At 34.6% G+C, this 13,263-nt stretch overlaps 1 protein-coding gene across 2 annotated transcripts in view; it reads right to left on the bottom strand.

Annotated features, from left to right (window-relative positions):
* The window catches only part of EMC2 (ER membrane protein complex subunit 2), a 51,244-nt gene that overhangs the window by 30,144 nt on the left and 7,837 nt on the right, over positions 1-13,263 (bottom strand). For both annotated transcript variants that reach the window (XM_040494261.1, XM_040494260.1), the window contains exons 4-5: positions 10,269-10,354; positions 3,105-3,162 (exon numbers count right to left, since the gene is read on the bottom strand). In XM_040494261.1, the coding sequence (XP_040350195.1) occupies positions 3,105-3,162; positions 10,269-10,354 (144 nt within the window). The remainder of the gene's footprint in view (positions 1-3,104; positions 3,163-10,268; positions 10,355-13,263) is intronic.

The following is a 13,263-nucleotide window of genomic DNA, read 5'->3' as shown; positions in this document are numbered from 1 at the left end:
CTGGATATCTAGGAACAGAGGCACAAGACCAATGAAAGAGTCATATGATCACTTTTAGACAATGCAAAGAAGAACTACAGTGTAAAAGCTTGAATTATAACTATGGATGAGGATGAAACCAGATTTTCCCACCTTTAAGGTCATACATTAAAGCTGCTTTCAAAAAAGAAACTGTGAAGTCTTTTACACTGCCACTTAACTGTTTAATACAAATAAAGTCTTCCCGTACTAGACTTAATCAGTTCTAGGTCTTTCATGGTTTTGTTATCTCCCTCAGTGTCTACCACAGTGCTTTCTATGGATACATAAACAGAAACGGTCTTTATTCTTAGTAACACCAACATTCTGGTGGTTCATGACAGGTACTCAATAAACATTTACAGAAGGACAGAAGGGACCAAGGGGACATTAGATAAAGATAATATTTAATGAAAAAATAATACATTTAAGCAAAGCTGAATTTAGTTACTTTGTTCTAAAGTGCTTACCTAGCAACTAAGGGATTTAGTTACTACCACCCTCATACATAGTCTACGAGTAAAACCATTTGGATATCTCTTTTAGTCAGTCTTAGAGCCATAGAACATGGAAAGTACTACAAACAAAGAAAAATAATTACATATTATCTTAAATCCTGAAAAAGTGAAATAATTTATTAAAAATATCCTCCACTTAAAATGACACATAAGTAAAATGTTTGACCCATAATTCCAAGAAATTAAATTATAAGCTATTGATTTTTAACTGTTAATCAAAAAAATTGTTTTGAAACTTTTCAGAAACGTGAGTTTGTATTTTCAATATATGACTCATTAAAAATGAATACCTTTGAAACCGTGGTAAAGTCTTATAACTGAAATAAGTACATGAGAAAATCTGTAAGGAAAGAAAAACAGTGCCATTTTCTTAAAACAGGTGGCAAGTAATTACGATAGTTAAGATTAAAAAAAGTATTCAAAACTGTCCCATTTTAACTCCCTTTTTATTGGAAATATCTAGATAAATAGTAACTCTGTTTTTGTTTTTAGGCTTGCAGATAGGCTTCCAGCTCTGTCAAAACTTTTCCCTGAACTTTCTATATGCTGAGAATCCTCATAAAATAATACATCCTTGCCATTCAAATATCTACCTCTACACTCCATTCCCCCAGCCCCTCCCAAAAAACCCTAGGAAGTTTCCAGAGAAAATTTCCCTGGGATGGGATAATATTAACAGCAAAAATCTAAACCATTTCACTACATAGATATATATTACCACCATGTGTAACTTATGAAATGTTGTCAATTAAATCTCAATAAAGTTGAAAAAAGCTTATCATTCAAGCAACAAACATAAGAATTACTACAGGGTATCAGAAGAGATAGCAGAGATTGGGGGTTTATGACTAATGAATGCCTGAGATAAATGCTAACTAAATATTGGACAGTTCAATATTAAATAATTCCCCAACATGCATAATTTACTTAAATCAAGTAACTAATGTTTAATATTCAGTATTTCTGCATCTTATAATCCACAATCATACATCAAATGACTTTTCAAAAATGTGTATTTTGAATGAAATGCTTGCCAAAAAGAGAAAACCTTCATGTATTTGTATCATGTTAATATAACAATTTCTCCTCCTCTAAAAGGACAAAACAAACTCAAACTGGTTTTTGGTTGTTTTATTTTTATTTTTTTATGTTTATTCATTTTTGAAAGAGAGAGAGACAGAGCACAAGCAGGGGTGGGGTGGAGAGAAAGGGGGACACAGAATCTGAAGCAGCTCCAGGCTCTGAGCCGTCAGCACGGAGCACGACGTAGGGCTTAAACTCCCAAAACCACGAGATCATGACCTGAGCCCAAGTTGGACGCTCAACCGACTGAGCTATCCAGATGCCCCATCAAACTGGTTTTTGTTCAAAATTTCTAAAAATATTTTCTTTTAGCAGGCATATGTATGCATGGACGTAATAAAAAATTAAAATGCCTGATATGTTATCTAAAATCTAACTTTTCATTGAGTAAAAGATACGTCTGAGGAAAGCCATTATGCAAAAGTAGTAAACTAAAATGTTCTCAAAATTTTAAAAAATCTTCACCAGAGTATTTTAAAACCAAGTAACATTACATAAGTATATCTGGAACAAATGCTCTGCACAATACACTAATATATTTGTTCAAATCAGGATAATTAAAGATGTTATCTTATGGGAAACACAATATATTTTTCTTCTTTATGTATATATATGTATTCATGTATGTTATACGTACATATATATGCTCTTATCTAGGTATAAGGCCGAAAAAAAAAACAAAACACCTTTATTAATTCTATATACCAATTACTGTCATGACTTCATTTTTCATTGAGACAACTAAAATATAACTACTAAAACAAAACAAGTTAGTATATCATAAACTTAAAAATATTACAAAACCACTAAACTCTGCTGGGCTTTTTTGCAAGCACATAAAATTCTTTCTTTCTAAATTTCCAATAGTTTCTTTTTTTTTTTTTTAAGTTTATTTATTTTGAGAGAGAGAGAGAGAGAAAGACAGAGAGCAAGGGAGGGGTAGAGAGAGACAGAGAATCCCAAGCAGGTTCCTAGCTATCAGGGCAGACCCCAACATGGTCCTCGACCTCAGGAACCGTGAGATCATGACCTGAGCCGAAGTCAGACACTTAACTGACTGAACCACTCAGGGGTCCCTGCACTAGTTTCTTTTTAATAAGGTATCTTATGAGTCAAATTTTACAGAAGAGTTTTAAATCTATTTTAAAACTGTGGTCCAACATATATATTTTTTTCAGGTTTATTTATTTAGGAAGAGAGAGAGAAAGCAAGTGAATGGTGGAGGGGCAGAGAGAGAGGGAGAGGGAGAATCCTAAGAAGGCTCCATGCTCAGCACAGAGCCCTATGCAATCCCACAACCACAAGATCAGGACCTGAGCCGATTTCAGGAGTTGGACACTTAACCGACAGAGCCACCCAGGCACCCTCAACATAAATTATTTAAAATAAGAAGCTAAAACCTGGCTTCATATGTATTTTCACATTATTTCAAAAATGAATAAATTTCACCTTTTAAAATAAAATTTAGACAGTCAGCTAACTTACAGTGTTAGTTGGATCTTCTTGTAAAATTCGATCATACAGTTGTATAGCATCATCGTATCTATTTAAAAAAAAAAAGAAACATCAAGAATCATTACCTTAATATTTAGTGACAAATAGTAAATACAGAAAAACATTAAACTGGCAGGACTTTAAATGCATTGACAATTGGAATCCAACTCTCTTCTGATCTTCATGTAACAGTAGTAATTTGCTAGAAATTTTTTACAGAAAAGCTTCATGTATAAAGCATTTATAAAAAAAAACTGACTTCAAAAATATACTGATTCATGAACAAAGAAAAACAGATTATGAACAAAAATACATGGATTCAATCTGGCCTAAATACAAAGGTAAAAACTAGCAGCACAGAGAGATACCTTTGTGGTCTTAGATATACCTAGAATTACAGCCAGTAAGGCAGAAGAGCAAGTTTAATTTTAAACAAATTCACAAGTAAATGATCTATGATTTAATTCTCCTTTAATGAATACTTATGATAGCTTTTCTTAGTTGAGCTCGTTCAGTTCAATTCATTACGCACCTGTTAAATATACACTTGCAATACACTTTAGTGAGTTACAATCTTATAAGAAAAATAGTTGACAATTTATCAAATGAAAAAAATAATCAAACATGACAGCATATAACTAACAACCCAAAATGAACATTATGTCACAGGGAATCAAGGGGAGGAATACATCAAAAATCACATAAAGAACATCATATAGTCTTACAAATGGTAATCTTGCTCAGGATGCAAGAAAATAGCTAAGTGATCCTGAAATTCCTTCCTAACAACATCCACAACCCCAACTCCATTCCAAATCAATTTCTTTATTCCAGATACAGATCTTTAGAGAAAACAAAAACAGTATTTAAAAACTTTCACAACAGTGTTTCTAAAACTAGAAACAACAGCTACATTCTTGAAATCTATTCATAAGTTTCCTAAGAGAGTTTAATTTTATATTTTTCTCTTAATGATATTCAATATATAAATATTCTAGATCATTATGATGACACATCTTTTAACTGAATACTGCCCCACAATTTTAGTGCCCAAGCCTCTTTGTGATTATGATCATGCTAGTAGGTAAGAATATTTCAACTGTAGCAGACAACTGAGAAAAAGAAAAGCAGACTTAATTTGTAAATGGGTCCATACCATGTGAAGGCCAAACAGCATCACTGCACATTAAGTCAATTAGACTTAAAAGCAGTTCAAATAAAATTAGTTTGGACCTCAAATACATGCTAAAATAGTAAGTATGGCTAGCCTCAAAAGAACCTGCAATTAAATGGGGAAATCTAAAATAAAATCATTAAATATTAATAAAGCAAAACAATGAAGTATATAAAGATAAAATTAATGCTATAGAGCAAGGGTTCTATGACACAGTACATAAGACACGGTACATAAGAATCCCTTGGGAATCCTTCTCCAACTATGTAAACTCTGTGAAATACAAAGAAAATGACACAGGAAGGTAGGAAACCATTCCTTTTACTAATATAATGATAATCTGAATTTTAGTAGTCTTCTAGTTTTGGGGAGTATTTTATTAGAAAACTTACACTGCTTTTACAGCTATATAAAAACTATACACATAAGACATTATTAATACCTAGTTTTATATTACATTGAAGTTTCACTATAATAAAAATATAGTAATTTATTAAAGAAAATTTTAATGTTTATGTATTTACTTTTAAAATTTTTTAACATTTATTTATTATGGAGAGACAGAGAGACAGCATGAGAATGGGAGAGGCAGAGAAGGGGAGACACAGAATCTGAAGCAGGCTCCAGGGTCCAAGCTGTCAGCACAGAGCCTGACACAAGGCTCAAACTCACAAACCCTGAGATTATGACCTGAAGCAAAGTCAGACGCTTAACCGACTGAGCCACCCAGGTGCCCATATGTTTATTTACTTTTAAGAGAGAGAGAGAAAGAGAGACAGCGTGAGTGGAGAGGGAGACACAGAATCTAAAGCAGGCTCCAGGCTCTGAGTTGTCCCCACAGAGCCCAACGTGGGGCTTGAACTCACGAAACATGAGATCATGACCTGAGCCAAAGTTGGACACTTAACCAACTAAGCCACCCAGGAGCCCCCAAAATATTCAGTTCTGTAAAAACTGAATGTGGTGGTTAATTTTTTTAACTGAGTGTGATGTATTAACTTAACTGGCCATGAGATACCCAGATTAAATATTATTCCTGGGTATGTCTGAGGGTGTTTCCAGATGAGATTTGCATTTGAATCTGTGTACTCAGTAAAACGGACTGCCTTTCCCAATGTAGGTGGACATCACCCAATCTCTTGAGAGTTTGAAAAGAACAAATGCAAAGAGTTATTCATCCCTTTTTAATGTCTCACTACATGAGCTGGGACATCTCATCTCATCTTTTCTTGCCCTCAGTCTGGGATTTACACCATTAGTTCCCTTGGTTCTCAGGCCTTTGGACTTGGACTCAGAATTACAGCACCAACTTCCTGGCTCTCCAAGTTGCAGATAGCAGATTCTGGGACTTCTCAGCCTCCATAATTGCTTCATAATAAATCTCTCTCCCTCTCCCTTTGCACCCTACCTCCCTCCTCCTATCCCATATATGTATACAAATACCCTCTAGATTCTCTAGAGACTCCTAATACACTGCAGGTCTACAAAAATTTACCTTTAGTCAGCAATGTTCTCAAACCTACTTGTCAATTCTCCTGCAGGGCTTCCTTTAAAGAAAATTCTGGATTACACCACTAACAAACTGATCTCAGTAAAATGGAGACTAGGCAACTACGTATTTTTTTTTAAAGGGCACAGATCACTCTAATTCACATAATCGTATATGAGAATCAATGCATTTAATGGCCCCATGTAACAAAGACACATAATAGCCACTCTTTCAGGAGAAAAAAAATTAAAGAACACAAGAGCAAAACTTTACTAGGTAAAATGATTATATGAGTTTCAATTAAAGAGCAAGGTGTAAAGAAATTAAAGTTCACTAGGTATCTTAGAAAACTTGACTTAAGAATAAATTATTGTTACCATATCAATTTTTTATACAGTTAGAAAGGGGGTGGAGGGATAAGAACTATTAAAATGTGTCCTTTGGAAACTAGTACCTCTCAAACCTTTACAAGATAATTTTAAAATCATTCATGTTGGATTCTGGGATGTGTTTGGCTATTTACATATTTTAAGAATGGTCTAAAAATACTAGATATACTACAGTTGAAATAAAACAAAAAGGGATATTAGAGTAGAACACTAATTCAGGAACAATCCTTTGTAGATTTCTTCCATTCCGTCCCCTGATTCAAATTACTTTCTGTTAACCTAAAATAATACTATTTTATTTATTTTTCCTTATGCCCTTTGCTTGCTTACAGAGAAGATCCAATGAGATTAAAATGTACATATAAACAAACACGTAAGCCAAAAGCCAAGGAACAAAAGGGTTAAAAAAATTATATCAATACATCTTGCTTATTAAAAGCTACTGTAACTAGGTACAAGTTACCTCTTACTTAAAACACCAAATTAAAAAAGTAAGGGGCAATACACTAACCCTAAAATTCACATGTAATAAATTCAAAGGACTCAGAATAGACAAAATCCTCTTTGGGGAAAAAAAAGAAGGAAGTCAAAGGCCTCATACTTACAAATTTCAGAACTTACCACAAAGCTACACTATCAATAGTGTGGAATCAATACACTGTGGTATGTGATAAACATATAGATCAATGGAACAGAACTGAAAGCCCAGTAATCAACCCTCACATTTACATTCAATTAATTTTCAACAAGGGTGCCAGACAATTAAATGGGGAAAGCAAAGTTATTTCAACAAAGATGCTGGAACAACTGGATATTCACATGCCAAAGAATAAAGTTGGGCAACTACCTCACACCATAAAAAATATTAACAGATCAAAGACGTAAATATTTTAAAAAAATAACAGCAACATAAAACTCTTAGAAGAAAGGACAGGTGTAACCTTTGTGACCCTGATTAGGCAATGGTTGCTACATGACACCGTAAGTACAAGTGACAATGGAAAAACAGAACTGGACTTCATAAAAAATAAAAAACTTTTGTAATCAAAGGATACCATTAGGCAAGTGAAAAGACAACTCACATAATGTGAGAAGTTTTACAAATCATATTATCTGACAAGGGACGTGCATCTAGACTATATTTAAAGAACTCTTATAAGTAACTCCCATCTAGAAGCAAAGAATATGAATAGACATTTCTCCAAATGGCCAATAATTGTATGAAAAGATGCTCAAGATTTCTAGTTCCTGGTTTGGTACATGATGATTCTGAAAGTCATCACTCCCATCCTCACAAGAAAAAAGCTAAACAAAGTGAACAAACCAACAACTCTTTTTAGATCCATCAGAAAATTGACCAAGTAAACCACTGCCCCTAAAATTAAGAGATAGATCAATACAGATAAACATAGCTTAATGGAACATAAGATCCCATCAAAAACTGTTAGAGCTAATAAATGAATTCAGTAAGGTTGCAGGATAGAAAATCAAGATATAAAAATCTGTTGCATTTTAATACACTAATAATAATCTATTAATAAGCTAATACACTAATAATATACTAATAATAATCTATTAATCTCATTTACAAGTCATCAAAAAGAATACACTACCCAGGAATGTATTTAACCAAAGAGGTGAAAGCCCTGTATGTTGAAAACTATACCACACTGATGAAAGAAACTGAAGAAAATCAAAAGATATCCATGCCCATGGATTGGAAGATTATTGGTAAAATTTCCATACTACTCAAAGTAATCTAAAGATTCTGTGCAATTCCTATAAAAATTCCAATGGCATTCCCCACAGAACTAGAAAAGTCCCAAAATTTGTATGGAACCACAAAAGACCCTGAATATCCAAAGCCATCCTGCACAATAAGAACAAAGCTTAAGACATCATACTTCAAACCATATAAAAAAGGCATAATAATCAAAGCATTATGGTATTGGCATAACAAGAGACACACAGATTAATGGAACACAACAGAGAATCCAGTAACAAACCCAAACATAAATGGTCAATTAATTTACCAAGAAGAAGATAAGAATATGCAATGGGAGAAGGATAGTCTCTTCAATAAATGGTGCTGGGAAAACTGGACAGTCATATGCAAAAGACATAAAACTGGACTACTATCTTTATACCATATGCAAAAATCAACTCAAAATTGATTAAAGACCTCAACATAAGATATGAAATCGTAAAACTCCTGGAAGAAAACATAGGCAGTAAGCTCTCTGACAAGAGTCTTGGTGATAATTTTTTAGAAGGAGCAAAGGCCGACAAAAACAAAAATAAAGAAATGGGACAACATCAAACTAAAAAGCTTCTGTAAAACAACAACAAAAAAACATTCAACAAAATGAAAAGACAACTTACAGAATGGGAAAAAATATTTACAAATCATCTGATGTTTGCAAATATCTGATAAGGAGTTAATATCTAATACATATAAAGACTTTATTCAGGGACACCTGGGTGTCCCACTCCTTACTTTGGCTCAGGTCAAGAACTTTCGGTTGTGAGACTGAGCCCCACAGAGGGCTCCACGCTGGCCAAGGAAGCTGTTTATGATTCTCTCTCTCCCTGTCTCTTCTCCCTCTGCCCATCTCCCCTGCTGGCTCTCTCTAAAATAAAAACAAAACAAACACAAAACAAAACAACAAAACAAACTCACAATCGCAAAAAATAAAAATGCGGCTAAGAAGAGGCAGAGGAATTGAAAAAGACATTTGCCGAGGAAGACATACAAATGGCAAACAGGTATATGAAACAGTGTTCAACATCATTAATCAACAGGGAAACAAAAATCAAAACCACAATGAGCTATCACCTCACACATAATAAAATGACTATTGTCAAGAAGACAAGATATAAGTGTTGACAAGTATGCAAAGGGAACCCTTATGCACCGTGGGTGGGAATGTAAATTAGCAGAGCCGCTATGAAAAACAGTATGAAGGTTCCTTAAAAAATTCAAAATATAACTACCATTTGATCTGGCAATTCCACTTCTGGGTATTTATCCAAAAGAAATAAAATCACTATCTTGAAAAGATATTTATTTCCACACTCATGTTCACTACAGCATTATTTGCAGTAGCCAATACATGGAAACAACCTAAGTATCCAGTGACAGATAAGTGGATATAAAGAAGTCTGATATAATGGAATATTATTCAGCCATAAAAAAAGGAAGAAATTCTGCCATTTATGAAGTTGGATGACCTGGGCATATGCTAAGTGTAATAGTCAAAAACAAAGACAAAGACAAATACTGTATAATCTCACTTACAGGTAGAATCAAAAAGAACACAAACTCATAGAATCAGAAAACAGATCGGTGGTTGCCAGAGGTGGGCTGTGGGGGTGGGCATACTAGGTAACAGTGGTCAAAAGGTACAAACATCCAGTTAAAGTCCCGGGAATATAATGTACAGCATGGTTACCATAGTTAACAATACTGTTGTGTACTTGAAAGCTGTTGCTAAGAGAGTAAATCTTAAAGGTTCTCATAAGAAAAAAATATTGTAACAATGTATGGTGATGGATGTTAACTAAACTTATTGCGGTAATCATTTTACAATATATATGAATATCAAATCATGATATCATACAACTGAAACCAACAGAATGTCAATTGTATCTCAATTAAAAAAATAATAATACCTTCTATACCTTGAATGCCTGTATGGATACTACACATATGTCATTACTAATTCCCAAAACAACCCTGACAAGTTGGTAATATTCCTGTTTTGCAAAGGAGTAAAGCTAAAAGGCTTAAACAAAAATAAGTTAAATAATGTGTCAGGTAAACAGCTAACAAATCCTAGAAAGAGGATATAAAACTGTCCTTACTCCAGAACATGATTCCATTTCTCTAGGCCAGAGATGGTAAATGAATTACACTCCTATGTCAAATCCTATTTATTGGGAGTAATTGGCAAAACTTATGCTGAGAAGCACTGACACTATTCTGAAACTCAGTAGCAAAAAATCTTGCACAATTAACAATGTTGCCATGTAGGTAGGCACTACATCTATACCCATGTTTACCATTTTAAAATGGGATCACACTGTTTTTAAGATTCAATTACCTTTCCATGGCTTCAAATCTCATCCCAGTTAGTCTCTTGACTCTATGACTGCCAGGGAACTGTCTTCTCAACTCCTGAAGACAAAACTGAAAAAATAATTGGTAAAAAAGGCTTAAATAGTAGTAATTACATTACATGTACCAAATGGGCTATAAGGAATGGCCTACAGTCTTCAATGTATCTTCTTAAATCATTTCATCTGTGTAATCTAATGACACGAAGTGAAATTAATTGGTAATAAATAATGGGGAAAAGAAGAAGTCTGAAATTACAGTGGGAGTAACAATCAGTTCTCAATATCTTAACTGGGAAAATGAGCAGGTCATGGAGTACACTAATAACTCTTGAGATATTGCCATATTATTCCTCCTTAAAAATGGCTTCTGGGGTGCCTGGTGGCTCAGTTGGTTAAGCATCCAACTTCAGCTCAGGTCATGATCTCACAATTCATGAGTTTGAGCCCTGCTTTGCGCTCTGTGCTGACAGTTCAGAGCCTGAAGCCTGCTTCAGATTCTGTGTCTGCCAATCTCTTTGCCCCTTGCCCTCTTGTTCATTCTCTCTCTCTCTCTCTCTCTCTCTCTCTCTCTCTGTCTCAGAAATAATAGAAGAACTTTAAAAAAAAAATTGCTTCCATAATGTGCCAGACCCAACTTAAATGCTTATAACAGCTTCCAGGTTTTTTGCTTCTAACTATTGCCTAAGTATTCTCTTTATAAAAATTAAGCTCTTTGATAGTATTCTCAAGTCCCTAGCAAATAATATTAACACTTTGTTCAATTTTTCCCTGTTGAAATCATGTATTAATCAATCATCTTGTCAGTACACATAACCTGATTTGGGGTCATAAAATGCAGATACCAAGTCTATGGAGCCAATCTCCTTTGGGAAATATATATAATTCATCCATTAATTTAAATAATCAAATACTTACTGAGCACCAACTATGATCTCACCAACATCTGAATGCTAGAAATGTTGAGGATTATAAAAATGCTCCATTCTAGTGCCCCAAAGCATAAATGACCAAAAAAATACATTTCATTAGTGAAGAAACTATTAATCAGTAATAAAATAAGTTTTAATATGATCTGCAAGTATTGCTTCCAAGTATGTGGCTAAAAATCTGCCACACTAAGAAAAACATTACAATTAGTTAAAAATAAAGATGATGTTCACTTATTTCTATGACACCACACAAAACTCGTATTATTTGGTCAATCAAGCTGTGTAGAAATTCTGAATCATTAAAAAAATACTAAGTTACAAAAAAAGTTAGCATTTAATTTGACCTCCTGCTTTGGTTATCAATATTATCTAATTTGATCTCCTAATTTGTCAAATGGCATTTAGCTACTTAAAAAAAAAACCTTAATATCTCCCTTAAGATGTAAGCTGCCACCTCTGTGAATATTACAAAGACTATACCTCATAGGTTCTGAAGGTAATCCAAAAGATTTTATGGAATATTTATTTACCACTAACGGTTCCACTAAAATTAGGTGTAGAGACAATATCACATAATTACCTTGGAAAAAATAATGCTAATTCAGATATGAGTATGTTCTCCTGGTATTTCAACTTTCAGTTTGCATGTATTTTTTTTTTTTTTTTTTTGGCTTAAATGAGATGATACTTAAGAACTCAGGATTATAAAACAATAGAATAAAAGAGCAGAAACCTCTACTTCTTGATTTATAAAATTAATGTAACAATAGTGTCAAGCACAAATCAAAGTGAAGATTAAAAAAAACCTGCTATAAAGCATTTATAGCACAGTGTCTACCACATGAGTTATTCTTTTATTTATTTTTTTTTTATTTATTATTTTTTTTAAATTTTTTTCAACGTTTATTTATTTTTGGAACAGAGAGAGACAGAGCATGAACGGGGGAGGGGCAGAGAGAGAGGGAGACACAGAATCGGAAACAGGCTCCAGGCTCTGAGCCATCAGCCCAGAGCCTGATGCGGGGCTCGAACTCCCGGACCGCGAGATCATGACCTGGCTGAAGTCGGACGCTTAACCGACTGCGCCACCCAGGCGCCCCTATTCTTTTATTTTAAAAGCTATATTTAGTATTTTAAGTCATGTTCTATGTATGTTAGGATTTTCTAGTAATTTAAGAAAGAGATACATTTACAGCACTGCAAAAGAGTATTTAATATTCGATTTACAATGGGGTTACATCCCATAACCTATGGTAAGTCGAAAATACTGAATGTCAAGAATGCATTTTTAAAATTTTTTTTTTCAACGTTTTTTATTTATTTTTGGGACAGAGAGAGACAGAGCATGAACGGGGGAGGGGCAGAGAGAGAGGGAGACACAGAATCGGAAACAGGCTCCAGGCTCCGAGCCATCAGCCCAGAGCCTGACACGGGGCTCGAACTCACGGACCGCGAGATCGTGACCTGGCTGAAGTCGGACGCTTAACTGACTGCGCCACCCAGGCGCCCCAAGAATGCATTTTTAACACACCCAACTTATTGAACAGAATAGCTTAGGCTACCTTGCCTTAAATATGCTCAGAACACTTAGTCTACAGATGGACAAAATCATCTAACACAAAGCCTATTTTATAATGAAGTATCAACTACCTCATGTAATTTATTGAATACTGTACTGTAAGTGAAAAACAGAATGGCTGTAAGGGTACAGAATGGCAATAAGTTTATCGATTGTTTACCCTTGTGATCACATGCCTGCTGGAAGGTGCAGCCCATTTTCACTGCCCAGCATCATGATATCACCTACCACTAGCCCGGGCAAAGATCAAAATTCAAACTTCAAAGCAGTTTCTACTGAATGTATATTGCTTCCACACCATCATAAAGTCAAAAAATCCTACGTCAGGGAAGCCTGTTGGGCGTCCGACTTCGGCTCAGGTCATGATCTCGCAGTCCGTGAGTTCGAGCCCCGCATTGGGCTCTGGGCTGACAGCTCAGACCCTGGAGCCTGTTTCGGATTCTGTGTCTCCCTCTCTCTCTGACCCTCCCC

Source organism: Herpailurus yagouaroundi, unplaced genomic scaffold (assembly GCF_014898765.1).
Source record: "Herpailurus yagouaroundi ecotype Mexico unplaced genomic scaffold, PumYag 186, whole genome shotgun sequence".
In the NCBI taxonomy this organism is placed as follows: domain Eukaryota; kingdom Metazoa; phylum Chordata; class Mammalia; order Carnivora; family Felidae; genus Herpailurus; species Herpailurus yagouaroundi.
The sequence above is the reverse complement of the archived record's forward strand: the minus strand, read 5'-3'. Positions and strand labels throughout refer to the sequence as shown.